Raw genomic sequence first — 18,013 nt, 5'->3', positions numbered from 1 at the left:
GAGACTTTCATGTTAACTAATGCCGAATCAATATTGTATTTCACGATACAAGAAATGCAGTTATGCATTTGTAAAGTAGAAAGTAAAATCACAAAAATATTGAACTCAGAAGAAAATTCAAAACGGAAAGTTTCTAATCAAATGGCAAAATCAAATGACAAAAGACACCAAACGAATAGACAAGAACTGTCATAATCCTGACTAGAAACATGCATTTTTAAATGTAGAACATGCATATTGTGGATTGAACCTGGTTTTAAAGCGCTAAACCTCTCACTTGTATGACAGTCGCATCAAATTCCGTTATATTTACAACGATGCGTGAACAAAACAGACATGTATGATAGGTACAAAAGACCAATTATAGGTACAGCAGTCAGCTACTAATTAAAAAAAAAAAAGGAAAATTAGTCAAACAAGTGCAACTAATGTATCAATGTTTTTAACCCAAAGATAACTGATATAATATGAAATTTGACGGAGTCAAAAGTTCGACCTCATTTTTCTTACGGTAATATCATCGAATAAGACTTTTAGTAATATTCTAGAATACACCTGACAAATTTACCAATCTGCGCTCGGTTAATGATATATCACTATTTATATGTTTTAAAGTTTCTGTCACGATTCATGTAGGAACCGATAACCGCTATACTATCAAAGTTGACGTGCCAGAAATTCGACCGCATGTTTCTTACGGTAATATCACCGAATACAACTTTTAGTAATATTTTAGAATAAACCTGATAAATTTACTAATCTGCGCTCAGTTGATGATTAATCACTATTCATACGATTTAAGCTTATTTCACGATACAAGAAGGAACCGATGATCCTTTAAGGAGAATGTGTGTTTGTAATTTGTCATTGAACACGACGTTGTCTGTATTATTTGCTTAATTAATTGGCATAAACCGCAATCATTCTCGTCTAATTCTGAATAACTAAAAGATATCCAGATAGATTCATAACATTTTCATTTTTCCATTTACAGCTCCCAGACAATTTGACATAGGTGAATGCACTGATTGTTCAATGATCATTGAATGGTATATAAATGACCAAGACGACTGTCTATCGTATGAGATTGCTCATCGACCTCAACGAACAAAGGACTGGTCTACCGGAACAATCCTTTCTAAAGATGTTTTGAAAGAGGAAGATGGACGACGCATGTACACTCTTCGAAATCTGCTACCTCAAACATATTATGAATTTAAACTGCGTTCTGTTTATAAAGATGCAAAAAGCCATTATTCGGAGTCTAAAACCAAGCAGACACTGAGACTAGGTTTGGAAAGCTTTAATTTTTATTTTCAATCAATCAATCGTTTAACGTGACAAATTTATATAGATTGACACCATCCGGATTTTTTTATTTTTTTTTACCACTTTCAAATTAAGTTGTTCACCGTATACATGGTTTATGTGTATCGGTTTTAATTTTAAGAGATCTCACTTTGCATCCTTTAAGGTTTTATTTTTTTTCTTTGCTCTAAAACGTTTTATATTTTGTACCCACTAATGTAGCATCGAATAACAACTTGTTTAAAAATATTTAAATCACACTACAATAACTGATTGATAACGGAACTATTGATTGAAAATTCGCTGTAATACAGAAATAGAGATTCATGAAATACTTATGAAACAAATGAAAATATTTTATTAACCTGCATTCCCGGGGAGAGCTTGGGTATGTCGGTTTTTGAGAATGTTTTGAGGATATGAAAAAATTGAAAGGAAAGATAATTTAATGAAGAGCACTCATCAACTAACAAAACTGACATATTATTAAAACTTGTATTGGGAATTGCTTTTATCCCAACAAATCTTCAGAAATAAAAAACCTGAAAAAAGATTTACAATCTAATAGTTTACTATTCTTTCGATGCTGGTGGTGCCTTACGAGACGCATAAGTTCGATATTTAAGAATCGAATGCAGAAAAGAACAAAATTATCATTTTCAAGAAAAAGTACTGTTTTTCTACCATTTGGAATAGGTTGATACGTTATAGAAAATGCATATTATAGGGTTTTTCTTGAAGTATAACACCCCGAGGTGAACAGCGGTATACTACTGTTGCCTTTATACGACAAGAAAACACTTAAAATATGCATTATCTGACTTATATACCGTCAATATGCATTATCTGACTGATATACCGTCAACAAATATTATTTTCTGCAAAAGATTACAGTATTTCCATCCTATTTTACCGATCACACTAAAGGGTGAGATAGTCTTTGCTGATGTGTTCAAGTTTTAATACGCCTTACGGTTTATTTGTAATGTGTAATAAAACTCACTAATTAATCTAGATATATAAACTTTAGAAATCATTGTCCAGTTTCAATAGAAAAATTGATGTGACTGCATGAAGCAAGACATAAATGAATTGTTACGGTCTATGAAAAATTCATGTCACTTTGTAAGTAATTTATTGTACATGGAGGGTTGCTATGGTTTTTTGTTTTTTTTTAATTTTCATTCTATTTTTAATCCCGGAAAAGAAGATTATGTCTTCAAAATTTTTTGAAACGAATAATTTTGAAATACTGTTTTCTCTCATTACTATGGTAATACCATTTTTTCATATTAAACTCAAGAATTAGGATTAAATATTATATCCCCTCCCCATTTTAAAGTACGTGGGTGTGATTCTATAGAAAATAAGAATATTTGCCCATTTGATCATTAGATAAAGTAAAAGGTTTATAAGACACATTTTGTCTGCTCTATGGTCGGGTTGATGTCTTTTGACACATTCCCAATTTCCATTCTCAATTTTATATAAAAATGTTAAAAAAAAAAGAACTGTCATGAAAAGTGCACGAAATCATGATTAATGCTCATGTAACACAATGCACCATAGGTCAAGGTATATTTTCCAATATAATGTGAATAAATAAGATTTTCACAATCCTACACACAAATGTGTTAAATCTGGCTTTTTTATGAAAAGTACAAAATTTAAGAGCATTTATGATCCAAAATACCAAAAAGTTGTGCCAATTACGGCTAAGGTAGTCTATGCCTGGGATAAGAAAATTCTTAGTTTTTCGAAAAATTCAAAGTTTTGTAAACGGGAAATTTATAAAAATGACCACATTATCGATATTCATGTCAACACCGAAATGTTGACTACTGGGCTGGTGATACCCTCGAGGACGAAACGTCCACCAGCAGTGGCATCGACCCAGTGGTGTAAATAGTTATCTAAGGTACCAGGATTATAATTTAGTACACCAGACACGCGTTTCGTCTACATAAGACTCATCAGTGACGCTCATATCAAAATATTTATAAAACCAAACAAGTACAAAATTGAAGAGCATTGAGGATCCAAAATTCCAAAAAGTTGTGCCAAATACGGCTGAGGTAATCTATGCCCGGGATAAGAAAATCCTCAGTTTTTCGAAAAATTCAAAGTTTTGTAAGCAGGAAATTTATAAAAAATGACCACATTATTGATATTCATGTCAACACCGAAATGTTGACTACTGGGCTGGTGATACCATCAGGGACGAAACGTCCACCAGCAGTGGCATCGACCCAGTGGTGTAAATAGTTATCAAAGGTATCAACGGAAAGCTTTGGTATTTCTGTCCATTAAACTGATAAAAGGATTTGTTCTGCATTAAACCTGCGAAATATAGAAACTAAAACAGTGAACACTCAATTGGCAACAACATACGATAGCTATCAAACTATTTTTGTTTTTTGTATTGAAATCAAGAAAATAATGACCTGAAATAGGGAATGTATGCAGGTCATTATTTTATGCCTTTAAGCAGATTTCATTGAAACTTGGTATCGTCCGGGTTGATTCTTCGAAAGAATTACCTGTCGTTCTGAAAGAAAAAAACTCCATGTAGGTATATAAACCGAATCAATTGCTGAATAACATAAAATTTGTATCGAGTCATACAACAATTAACGTACACGTAAAATCGGCGGAACCGCTCAAATACAGTTATTCATCATTGGTCATGGTTGTGTATGGAGACCAAGATTAAACAAATGGGTAGATCTACTTACCAGTGCAGATTAAATTCAGACGCAAAGTCAATTTAATACCACAGACCACGTGTGAAGTTGTCTACATTTGACCTAAAGAAAATGGTTAATAAGAAACTTTTAAACTTGTATTTTTTCCTTGTATTAAACGGAATGTAAAACGCGACAATAAGTGTCCCGTGTGGTCTGTCAATTATTTAATTCAAAATGATTGAAAATAATGTCAGCATTTCGAAATCCACATGCTGTCATAAATCTTGCTGAAAAAGCGTACTGCAACTTTATTAATAAAGTAAAGTTGCAATTCATGTAGAGTAATGCATTTGTAAAGAAGCTACGTATTAAAAAAATAGTCAAACAAGTGCAACTAATGCATCAATGTTACTTATCCCAAGATAACCGCTATAATGTCAAAGGAGTAGGTTCAGTTGTCGAGGATAAATAGAGGATCCCATCACGCAGGATTCATACATGTACCTATACGCGTTAGCGCTCTCTATGTGTAAATAAACTCATCATAGATACCAGGACTAAATTTTGTATATACGCCGTCTACAAAAGACTCATCAGTGACGCTCGAATCCAAAAAACCTAAAAAGGTCAAATGAAGTACGAAGTTGAAGAGCATACGTCATGGTTGCTATGTGTAAACGTCATTGTATTTCCAGCATTAAATCGTTCATTTGTATAGACGTCTTTTTCTCACTTCATAACACAACGCATTTCTACAATTATACGATCACAAGATTGGTACCGAGACCAGGATAAAATATGGATGTGTCGAGAATCAAGTCTATTCGAGCTGGAAATAGAGCCGCTGTCACAAAATTCTTCAAGAAAATAGATCGAGTTGAACACTGATTCGAGATGGATATTGACATTGCAGGTCCAATTATTGACGCTATAGTGAAAAAAACAAAGTGTAATTCTTTAACTTGATGAACAGATTTTGGAAAATACATCGGATGAAGATATAGAAGTTGAAATCACAGATGCAGATGAGTATAATTTAGATCTTGAAACACTTTTACGCCGTTATAAGAAATTAGCACAAACAGTTACACGTATATGTACAAATTATCTCACGAAAGCATTCCAAACACACGCACCGTCATGAACATGCATGACGTCAATTCCGAAACCCATCCTGTAATGAACACATAATTCATCCCAATATTTTCGTCCACAAACTAATTCCCTGTCTAGCCAAAATCATCGCTTGCCGAAGCTGACCCTACCTTCTTTTTCTGGGGATATTCTTGAGTGGCAATACTTTTGGGAGTCATTTGAAAACACCATTCACAGCAATCATACACTTACTGATGTCCAGAAATTCATGTACCTACAGTCACTACTTGATGCAGACGCTATGAATGTCATCAATGGTTTTAACTTGTCCAGCGCAAATTATCACAAAGCCGTGGAGTTATTAGTAAATCGCTTTGGGAAAAAACAAAAAATTGTGAACGCCTATATGAAAGCTCTTTTAAATTTGCCAGCATCCTCATACACATTAGATAGAATCCGTAATATTTTGGATAAGTCAGAGGTTTATATCCGTGGATTATAATCTTTAGGACAGTGCCAAGATACGTATGGTTCCCTGTTAATCCCAGTTATGCTTGGTAAGCTCCCTATTACCATAAAAAGTAATATAACAAGAGAAAATGTAATCGACGTCTGGACCCTTGGAAATCTTAGAAAGGCAATACAACGGGAAGTATCTATTCAAGAAGCCAGCACTAATGGGAGTGAGCCTTATGATATACCTACCGCAAGTTTCCATGCCGGAATTGGTAAAAAGAAAAATGGGAACTACATAACTAAACCAAAACCTAAAACCTATTCTAAAAGTAAAATGTGCATGTATTGCTATGATCAACACTCCCCTGCATAATGTAAAAAGTTCACCGACAGCAAATCAAGGAGGGAGATTGTTAAGCAGAGAAACCTATGTTTCATTTGTTTAGGTACAAATAAAATATCCGAATGTAGGTTGAAAAACACATGCCGTACATTTAAACGTAAGCACCACAAAATTTTATGCAATGAATTTTTAGTTCAAAAATCTCAAAGTCAGAATATTACAAGTAATACAGAAAATGGGACGCCAATTATGCATACATCTGCTAATCAAGAAAATTCTACCGTATTCTGGAAAACGGCAATCGCTCCAATATGGTCACAGAATCAGTACGCCGACGCTCACATCCTTTTCGACGAAGGAGCGCAACGATCATTTATGACGCAGGAAATAGCCGACAAGTTAAACGTCAAGCCAGACGCAAAGGAAACCCTCATTATCATCGCCTTCGGAAATTCTGACAAGAATGTTCGTCACATGAATAAAGCCACAGTGTATTTAGAAGCAGACTCAGGAGAGAAAATACCTTTACATGTATTGATTGTACCTACCATAGCAGCGCTGATTCAGAATAATCTGGTACATCTCGCAGCAACTACATTATTTGGAAGGGCTAACACTAGCACACCCGTTATCAGAGGATAATAGCTTTGATATTTCTTTACTCATTGGAGCAGACCACTACTTGGATGTAATCAAGGATGGTATCGTTCGAGGCGACGGACCAACAGCGATGACCTCAAAAATAGGATATTTGTTATCTGGACCACTTACATGTACGAGAGGACAACGCAACTCACACATGATGCATATATCATCTAGTCGCACAAAACAGGACTATAATATGAGAGATTTTGGAAATTGGAGTCCCTTGGATAACAAGAAAACGACAAACTTAACACGGAGAAACAAAACATCAAAGAATTTTCATCAACATCGATAACATAAGAGAATTGAAAGTACGTTGCAAAACTTCCATGGATTGAAGAATGTACTGAATTACCAACAACGATATGATTGCAAGAGCTAGGACCCACAGAGTCGTTAACCGCTTAAACTAGGAACCAAACTTATTCAGAATATATGGCGACATAATAAAGAGCAGGAAAAACGTGGTTTCATCGAAAAGGTAGAAGAAAAGGAGGACGAGCCACAGCGCATACACTACATACCGCATCATCCCGTTAAAAAAGACTCTACAACTACTCCGATTAGAATTGTGTATGATTGTAGTTGTAAAGAGAAGACAAGTCAGAGTTTGAATGACTGTCTTTATTCATATCCGCCAATTTCATGACATAACAGAGCTACTTACCAGATTTCGTACTCAGAAGTTTGCAGTGACAACAGATATCGAAAAGGCATTTCTGCAAGTTGGATTTCATAAATCTGACCGTGATGTAACTCGCTTCTTTTGATTAAGTGACCCAACAGATTCAACAAGTCCGTTTACAACTTATCGTTTCAAGGCAGTCTTATTCGGAGCTACATGCTCACCATTTATACTAAATGCAACTTTATTAAATCACTTTGAAGAGAACCCTAGTCCAACAGCTTCAAGAATTACACAAGACTTATATGTAGATAATGTTTTAACTAGTTTTACTGCCGAAGACGACTTAGTGCAATTTTACCGAGCTTCTAGGTGTGTATTACCGAAAGGAGGCTTTAACATCAGATCATGGAACTCTAATGCTTACAAACTACGAGAACTTGAAATACATCACGTGGTGGATAAAATAGAATATCATAAGCATTTGTTGCTATAACTACCATATGCATCACATACTTCATCCAATCGTATTACAGTTTCAAGGTATTGTATTAAGGTAATGACCTAATACCCAACTGCATACTCGTTAGGCCGCAATTCACAATCGGAGAGCTTATTCTCCACATTTACAAAGACTGTGGTATTGTTTCTCACATCCATAATGTACAAGCTCAAGATAAGATGAAGAGACCTCATAAAGAGTTGTCCAAAAGGGTTCTTATGGATCATATTTGTTTCTTTGCCATTCATATGCGTCTGGACTAGTTAGCATAGGAACCAATTCCAAGCTTGTTACTCATTCACTCCGCCATGGTATATTGCACGCTTTACATGCTGAAAAGACTAGACCTAGTCGTGCGAATAGCCTCAATAAGTCTCCTCTTCTAAGACACTTGTTTTCTTGCTTTGTTAACCCAATCTGATATTTATATATATTTAGCTTTTTCCACTTCCAAATGCAAACCAAAGTTTATCATGTCACGGAATAGCGAAACAGCCATGACATCAGTATCGACTGCTCGAGTCATGACTCAGTTGAGTGGGTGTTTAACTGCATCAGACACATTATTCTTGATTCTAGAGTCAGTCTCTTCGTATAAACATGGTGCTAAACTTGAAACATCATCAGGTGGTGGATAACACTGAACATCCTGAGTATTTGTTGCTACAACTACCTTTTCCTCAAAATTGTATTGAGCAAGCTGCTGTGAATAAAAACTTAAAAGTTCTTTATTATTGTCGTCCTCTCTCAGAAAACTTTGCCAATTTGGAGGATTTTTTTACCTTGGATTCTTCTGTGTATTCCCTTTCCCCTAATGAAACTCTTGCTTCTTGTAGCAGCTTTCAAACTACCAGTTTTGTCTATCTTCGCATCCGAGAATACATCCACTGTTGTTACAGTTTCAAGGTGTTTCCTTACGAGTATGCTGATTGGGCATTATGTCCTTACCTTAATAAGATACCTTGAAACTGTAACAAGAGTGGATGAAGTCTTTGATGAGTATAGTAATTGCAGTATCAAATGCTCAGGATATTCTATCTTATCCACCACGTGATGTATTTCAAGTGTAGCACCATGTTCACATTAAGAGACAGACACTAAAATCATGGTGCATGTGTCTGATGCTGTGAAATACGAACTTAAACGAGTCATGATTAACAGTCGTTACTGATGATGATGTCAATACTATTTCGCTATTCCGTGACATAGGGCAGACGAACTATAGATTGTGTTTGGTGAGGCAAAAATCTTTGGATAAATATCTTTCAATGGCCTTTTAAATGCACTAGGCAATGAGTGATCACATACACTTATTGTGACCCATACCTTTACCGGTTGTGATACGGTTCTCTCTTTGCTTGAAAAGGGAAAAACACTGCGTGGGAGACATTGATGGCATTTGAAGATGTGACTTTAACCTAAAGAATGATGATTGATCAGCCTAAATCACCGAAGTTTTACTGTAAGATCGAACAAACTTATCAGATGGAGCTAACATGGTACACGAAGCAAGAAAATAACTATTTGCACAAAAGGGAAGGCTAATTATAATTGCGGCTATTCCCTCAACTTGATCTATAGTCTTTTCAAGCACGCAAAACGTGCAATATACTAATGCAGGTGTTTAGAGGACGAGCTTGGGTTAGCTCTTGTGCAAACTATTCCAGATGCTAATGCATGGCGAAGGGACAAAGAGGATCTCTTTAAAAACAAATATTTTTGAGGCCTCATTATTTTGTCAGAAGTTTGTACATTGTGGATGTCATTGGTAATGTGGAAAATCGGGTCTCCCGTGCACTGCCTTTTGTGCATGTGGTGGTGACTGTGAATAAACATGTATTCCTGGCCTAAAAGTAGTAATTTTAAAAGTGTTTTAGTACTATATTGATTTTATTTTGCTTTAATCAATCTATCAAAAACTCTACATCGAAAAAATGGATTGAGGACTCATTTTTGAAATTTACGCCATATTTTTACCGGAAGTGTCAACTTTGTGCTTAAACATTTACAACATGATATAATTAGTGGTTTTGGGGATAACTTAAAGCCAACAGTTTAATGACCAGCACAAAAAAAAATCATTTTCTTTACATTTGGAAAAAAAGTTGAATATTTGAATAATAAATTTATATTTCTATGTCCGCCATTTTCGATATAACCGGAAGTAAGGTTTTTTAAAGACATATGTCTTATACATTGTATCTATCAGAAGCACCAAAGAAAGGTTCCTGCACAATGTAATGATAGTAGCAAAACGTAAAAACACGTTTCAATTACCCTCCCTGCAAAATAAGCTTATTTAAGTACAATGTCGGCCATGTTGGATTTTACCGGAAGTAGGGTTTTGAAGACATCTAATCTATATAAAATATCAAAAGTAGTACATAACAAAGATTTGTACAAAATATTATGCTAGTAGCATGCTAATAACACCTTTTCACATACTAGCCTTTCGATATTAGGATCGTTCAAGTATGATGTCCGCCATCTTGGATTTTACCGGAAGTAAGACATTTTTTTCAAATGACTCCTTATCTGAAATAAAAGAGTTATAATTGAGGAAGACTATGCTAAATTTCATGCTTGTAGCAGGATGTGCACAATTCGTCTGAAATATGCTTGTAGCCGCCGGACTATAAATAGAAGACATATTTAAAAAAAATATCCAACAGAATAATATCATATGAAGAGGGTGGTAAAGGGTTATAATCGTGCAACAGGATTTGCCATTTTTATTTCACGTGCATCCATGAAATCACGTGTTTCGTGAAATCGGTAAAAAGATCAACTTGCGCGAATTTTTTAATTGTTCGTTCATCGTGAAATGCCAAATTTATGTCGCGTTCTTCAGTGCAGGTACCACCCCTCTATGAACATCTGAAGATTTTTGGATTTGTAATACTTTTTGTGAATTAAAGTTGGAAAAGTGGCCTTATCATGCATTTTCTGTTCTGTGGACAGTGGAACGGTTTAAAAAATACAGATGTGAATAATGTATAAACGTTTCTAATTTCATGATTTGTGATGAAATAAGAAATAACTGTTCCCGCTACCTCGGAAAAAGTTGAAATTAGATGAATTTAGCTATTTTTCATATCATTTTTAGTAATAAAGCCCCTAACGTTCCAACATATTTGTACATCCCTTGATATCAATAACACTAACGGTACCAATGTTATTGCACCAAACGATCATCTCGACAATTAAGGTTTCTTCAATGATGCTCCTCGCCAAAACCTAATACAATACATGGGAGAGTTGACAAAACAAATTGAAATCATAGTAAGCCTAATACCAGACTAAATGTTACGGTTTGCGAGCTCCGCGTGAATTGCAATCAAGATAAGGACTTCGAACACGAACATGTGTTAAGTGTTATTTGAAGTTGATACCAGTGTGCCCCAAGCGCAGTTGGCAGTGTTTCAGTGTCGATATGATTTATAAGACATTTTTTTCTAAAATTCCAAAGGTTCCAACTCCCTCGGACAAAATTGATTGGTTTTCGTTTGCGAAATGTCCTGTGGCAAATATGTCATGCATGTTTAGGACGAGAACAATTTAAGAATAAATACATTAGGTAAGTTATGTTAAAGAGGTTAATTGGGATGCAGGTCGGGAGAATTTTGACTGATACTGAGAAATGAGTGAATATTAGACCCAGACAGAAAATTTGACTTACAACTGGCCACCTGCAGACATTACAGAGATTAATTGCAAGAGGTCTTACCGTACAGAGAGCATGTCAGTCTCTCTACATGAGGCATCGGACTAAACGTCCTCTTCCTGACCGGAATTGGCTGCGTACTTGCACATCCCACAAAGCCAACATCACGCTCCATTTTGGCAAGGGTTCTACTGCCGTTAGGTAGGTAGAAGACCTTATTGACCATATCTCTGTTTCTCACTCCCCCATGGGGTTCTTGGTCAGATGAAGGCAGCAGACTTAACTTTAGTGTTAGATGCATGATTTTTGTTATTAGTTGTTATTGACTTTGAACTATCTGTCAGTAACTGCTAGTATTCTCAGTTCTGTACTTAGTGTCTTTTTGTTGTTGGGATGTACAAGTACCCGGCCACGTTCACACTGTGTTTTTGTTAGATGTATTTCTAGTTGTATCCATCTAATTAGTTAAGCCTTTTTCAACTGATTTTTATAGTCTGCTTATGTTTTACCACTGTCCAAGTAGGTAATCATACCACATCTACTATTTTATATTAAATTATAAGTTAGGTATAGTGGCTAACCTTCTGACTATATCTAAATAATTGTCAAAAAAAAACAACTTCCCAATGACAAATAAATATTACTTGGTAATAATACGCGTACGGCTTTCATCAAATTACACTTTCAGAAGCACAACATTAGACTAAAGTCTCTAAATTTCAACATTTCAACAAATATAAAAAAGAAGATGTGGTATGATTGCCAATGAGACAACTCTCCACAAGAGACCAAAATGACACAAAAATTAACAACTATAGGTCACCGTAAAGCCTTCAACAATGATCAAAGTCCATATACATAGTAAGCTATAAAAAGCCCCGAAATGACAATGTAAAATAATTCAAACGCGAAAACTAACGGCCTTATTAATTTTACACATAGACAAACGGCAATTACTGAATTACAGGCTCCTGACTTGGGACAGGTACATACATATAGAATGTGGCGGGGTTAAACATCCCAACCCTCCCCCTAACCTGAGACAGTGGTATAATAGTACAACATAAGAACGAACTATAAAAACCAGTTGAAAAAGGCTTAACTCGTGATCAGATGGACTAAAATACATGTGGACGTGGCAGGGTACATGATCACAAACCTATACAACATTTTCAAATGAAACAAAAATACAATGAGATTTGACAAGAAACAACGACTGACATGCTAAGTTTCCTGACCTCAGACAGAAATACATGTGTTCAGATTAAACAGTGTTGCTTCAGACCTATAATACATATTAGAACCATTATTCAGGAAAGCTTATTGTTTGTTGAAATGGTCAAAAATTAAACTAACAAAAACAGTAAAAGTCCTGTTATTCCTTTTTTTTTTAATGTAATTTGAACCTTAAATAAATTTAATCTTGAACATTGAAGATTGAGTCATAATGATTAATTGTTGATTATTGGTTTCTGAACGTCAAGTGGCAAATATTTCATGCATGTACTTGACGAGAACAAATTAACAATAAAAACAATAGATGGGTCCTGTACATGTAAAAGAGGTCGTCTGGGAGGAGGGTCAGGTAAATTTGGACTGCCACCGAATAATGAGGGTATATTTGATAGGGGCCGAAATTTAACCTTTCAACAGGCCACCTACGGACCGCTCAATGATTTGCTGAATGGGTTCTTAACGTGCCATGAGCGTATCAAGTTCTTTACAATCGGCATCGGATTTAACGTCTCCATTCTGACCGTTTTTGATACATCCCGCACAGCAAAACAATCGCCCAGCTTAGGCGAAGGTTGTACTGACGGTCGGAGGAAGACCAATGGTGATCATATTTCTATTCCCCGGACTCTCTTGGGGGAGTCATACTGAATAATTGTGGATTATTTATTATCGTTGATTGAGGTTATTTGATTTCGTGGTTTAACCAAAATTTGCATATAAACCTTTATCTGAAAGTATTTTTATATTGCATGTCATCAATGAGTTACCAAATATCATGATAGTCGGCGACAACGATTGCCTGGATAAGGATAAATATGATCACCATTGGTCTTCCAACCGATAGTACAACATTCGCCTAAGCTGGGCGATTGTTTGGCTGACCGGGATGTATTAAGTACGGTAAGATTGGGGACAGCTGTCATTACCCTAGTTCTTTTTAAACGTCCTATTCTGATTTGAAGTGGATACGTATGTATACATCAAACAGAACTAAGTGAAGTCACTTGAGGAGAAACCTTAGCCTTAAAACAGAGTAATGTGTACCAATTTTTCTATCGTGGGTAGTAGAGGGGCTCCCTTGCAAAGCTTGCTCCAAACCAGACATTTTTGCAACCGAAAGTCATCATTCAATAGTATGTGCATATTTATGATTTACATTTTCCCCACATTAAAAATTAAAGTTTTATTCATGAAGAATATTTTGAACGAAACTAAACATCGGTCACCACAATCCGCAGAGACATGTTTTCTTACTAGTAACCTCATTAAAGATCAGTTGCTTACTTGTTGTTTGCTTTACGATCAATGGCAAATATTTCATAAATTTTCAAGACGAGAACAAATTAAGAATACATTTAGCAGATCAAATTTATTCGTTCATTGTTTAATCATACGTTTTTTGATTGAGTTAAGTATGCCAATTGATATTTTATCGTATGTTTTTCTTTGTTGTGATGTTATGCTATTGTTTCAGAAAAAGGGAGAAGGTTTGGATCCATTAAAACGTTTAATCCCGCTGCAAATGTTTGCACCTGTCCTAAGTCAGGAATCTGATGTACAGTAGTTGTCGTTTGTTTATGTAATATATACGTGTTTCTCGTTTCTCGTTTTGTTAATATAGATTAGACCGTTGGTTTTCCCGTTTGAATGGTTTTACACTAGTAATTTTGGGGCCCTTTATAGCTTGTTGTTCGGTGTGAGCTAAGGCTCCGTGTTGAAGGCCGTACTTTAACCTATAATGGTTTACTTTTTAAATTGTTATTTGTATGGAGAGTTGTCTCATTGGCACTCACACCACATCTTCCTATATCTATTTAAAATGCAAGTACTGTCTTTAAAGTGAGACAATTTAAAATTCCTATTAAAAAAACAAAACCGCTCTACTAGCCAACATCGCCGGTGTGCTTCTACTTTATTCATTTCGACCCCACTTTATAAAAAAATGTGTTTGATCTTTGCAAGTAATTTTTTGTGCAGTCAGTACATTGAATTAAATATCATTTTTAAGCAGAGAAACAGTTTATTTTTTAGAGGGATTGATAAGATATTGATTCCTGAATGGTCCAAAACAACCAAAATGGCATGTCCCTAGACCGCCTGTTCAACATTCATACTCTCAAATATCGTAAAAAATGTAGAAATAAATATTAATTTTACTTAATATAAGTTCTTTAATAATTCAAAAGTATGTTTAGAGCCAACATATTTTAATAAACAGCTTTTAACATAGGATTTTTTATTTTAGAAGGTGTGTCCCTAAAACTTGCTTATAAACAGTTTTATAAAATCAATGTAATTTTTTGTTTGCAAGAGATATAAACATTAGGGTCTCACAAAAGAAGTGATGCTTTTATAACGGCAATTAAACTGTTGGTAAGAAAAATTGAGCACATCAAATGGACCAGAGTGATACCGTATTTTTGTAAATGTCCAATACGAAACGGGTCAAATCTCCTTCAGTAACTGGTTTTAAAGTCATGAAAAATATCAGTGTACAGCTTAATAACGCCTTTATGAATACAGTCAGTCTTGTTACTATTGCAATATTGGGGTTGTGAGAAAAAAAATAAAACATGTGAATACGTCCCCTACGAAACAAGTTTGGGAGAAAAACGTTTCGTAGTGGACACTACCACTACCATGCAGTCTTTTTTTTACTCTTTTTTCAATTATATTCGTGCAAAGCAAATATCAAAGGTTAGTTTCATGTAATTTTATTATGTTTTTATTAACATAGAATAGGGTTGATGTCAACTACGAAACTTTTTGTCCACTACGAAACGCATCAAAATGTCCACTATGTAACATGAGTTGTACCTTCATATGTGAAGTACTGTCTAATCTCTATCGATAAAAAATGGTTCTCCAATTCAGAAAAACATGGGATTTTTCTAGTATATAAAGTAAACAAATTGGAATGTCTATAGGAAACATTTAAAATTGCAAAAATATGTGTGTTTAGAAGTAGTTTCGTAGGGGGAAAAAATCCCCTACGAAACAGTACACAAACTATGAAAATAATATCATTTTAAAGAGTATTTAAGATTGCACTTTTTGTTTACAAACAGGTCTATAATAGAGGTATTCAAAATAACTCTTGAAAATAAATTTAAGACTAGTTGATTTTCCATTTATTTAGGTCTGAAAGGAACGCTTTTATTGAAAAAAAAACGCCCATATATGTATTATTTTTTTTACAAAAACAACATATGATAAACAAAGTTAAAGGTAGTAAGGACCACGGGGGGAGGGTGTTCTTAACAAGGTTCAAGAATGGAAACAAAGATAAGCATTTCAGAAACAATTAAAAACCAATTGTTCAAAGAACAATTGAAGGTCTTTCCACAAGTAAAGATCTATTTTATTATCAAAATATTAAAAATCAATCTAAAATGTCAGTTCCTTTGACTTTATAATGTATAAATATGAATTTAAAGCAAAGGTCAAAATCTAGAACGTCCTATTAACCTTTGACCTTGACCTCAATTTCAAGGTCACCAATCAAGGACCTCAAATAAAAAGACCCTAGGTCTGTAATATGTATGAATAATGAGTTATATCACTTTAGGCATGATTTTAAATATAAGATGGGCAAAAACTCTCATTTATTGTTTACGCACCCTTCCAACCAAAATTTATAAGTTACAACATGTTGCAACTCACAATTTAGTAAAAATAATTCCTCAATATCTTTCACGGTTGTTGAAAATAAGAGAAATTAAGCCAAAATCAAAATTTAGAATATGACCTTGACCTTTGACATGATTTTCATTTTTTTGGACCAAGGAACTTAAATCCAAAGACCCTAGGCCTATATCACTGATGGTTTACCAGTTAGAAACGCATATCACTTATATCAAATGCAGAAGGGGAAATAACTCTCATATGGAGACTCCGGATAGCTTCGGGCCAAATGAATATCCTAATCCTGAAGATGTAACGAGCAATTTGGTAAAATAAATTTGTCGTAATCTTTTACGGTTGCGAAGGAGTAGTGGCCACAAGAAAAACAGTGTTCGGGGAGATAACTCTTACAACGTAAAGTATTTTGTTACGCGGTTGTAAATTTTTAAAGCGTATAAACTATACGATATCATATTCCAAATATCTAAGCGACAACTTATTAAACAACAATACTACGCAAGAAAAAAAATTAGGCGGAAGAAAAAAAAAAAAAAAATAATAATAATTAAAAACCAATTGTTCAGAGAACAATTGTAGGTCTTTCCACTAGTAAAGATCTATTTTGATATTGAAATATGAAAAATCAGTTTAAAATGTAAGTTCTTATGGCTTTATGATGTATTTATATGAATTTAAAGCAAAGGTCAAAATGTAGAACGTCGTTTTAACCTATGACCTTGACCTCAATTTCAAGGTCACAAAGCAAGGACCCTAAATCAGAAGACCCTAGGTCTTTAATATGTTTGGTTAATGAGTAATATACCTTTACACGTAATTCTAAATGTAAGATGGACAAAAACTCCAATTTATGGGCTGCACACCCTTTAACCAAAATATACAAGTAATGGACATGTCGCAACTAACAATTTATGAAAAAATATTTGTTGAAATGTCATACGGTATTTGAAAATAAGTGAAAATAAGCCAAAATCAAAATTTAGAATATGACCTTGACCTTTGACCTTGACCTACTTTTTATTTTTTTGGACCAAGGACTTCAAATCTAAAGACCCTATGTCTCTATCACTTATGGTTTACCATTTAGAAATGCATATCACTTAATTTAATGGAAAAGGGGGAATAACTCTCATATGGAGTCTCCGTAAAGTTTCGGTCGAAATGAATATCCTAATCCTGAAGATGTAACGAGCAATTTGGTAAAATAAATTTGTCGTAATCTTTAACGATTGCCAAGGAGTAGTGGCCACAAGAAAAACAGTATTTTGGGAGATAACTCTTACAACGTAAAGTATTTTGTTACGCGGTTGTAAATTTTTAAAGCGTATAAACTATACGATATCATATTCCAAATATCTAAGCGACATCTTTTGAAACATCAATACTACGCAAGAAAAAAATTAGGCGGAAGAAAAAAAATAATAATAATTAAAAACCAATTGTTCAGAGAACAATTGAAGGTCTTTCCACTAGTAAAGAGCTATTTTGATATTGAAATATGAAAAATCAGTTTAAAATGTTAGTTCCTATGGCTTTATGATGTATTTATATGAATTTAAAGCAAAGGTCAAAATCTAGAACGTCCTTTTAACCTATGACCTTGACCTCAATTTCAAGGTCACAAACCAAGGACCTTAAATCATAAGACCCAAGGTCTTTAATATGTTTGGTTAATGAGTAATACCACTTTACGCGTAATTCTAAATGTAAGATGGACAAAAACTCCCATTTATTGTATGCGCACCCTTTCAACCAAAATATACAAGTAAGGACATGTCGCAACTAACAATTTAGGAAAAAATATTTGTCG

General features: G+C 34.5%; 1 protein-coding gene across 1 annotated transcript in view; it reads left to right on the top strand.

The window, feature by feature from the left end:
* Positions 1-18,013, top strand: part of LOC143057374 (uncharacterized) — a 57,024-nt gene that overhangs the window by 30,477 nt on the left and 8,534 nt on the right. Inside the window, exon 8 of the mRNA XM_076230678.1 lies at positions 995-1,291. Within this exon, the coding sequence (XP_076086793.1) occupies positions 995-1,291 (297 nt within the window). The remainder of the gene's footprint in view (positions 1-994; positions 1,292-18,013) is intronic.

Source organism: Mytilus galloprovincialis, chromosome 13 (genome assembly GCF_965363235.1).
Source record: "Mytilus galloprovincialis chromosome 13, xbMytGall1.hap1.1, whole genome shotgun sequence".
NCBI classification, from domain to species: Eukaryota; Metazoa; Mollusca; class Bivalvia; order Mytilida; family Mytilidae; genus Mytilus; species Mytilus galloprovincialis.
Note: the sequence above shows the minus strand (reverse complement) of the source record. Positions and strands in the feature narration are given on the sequence as shown.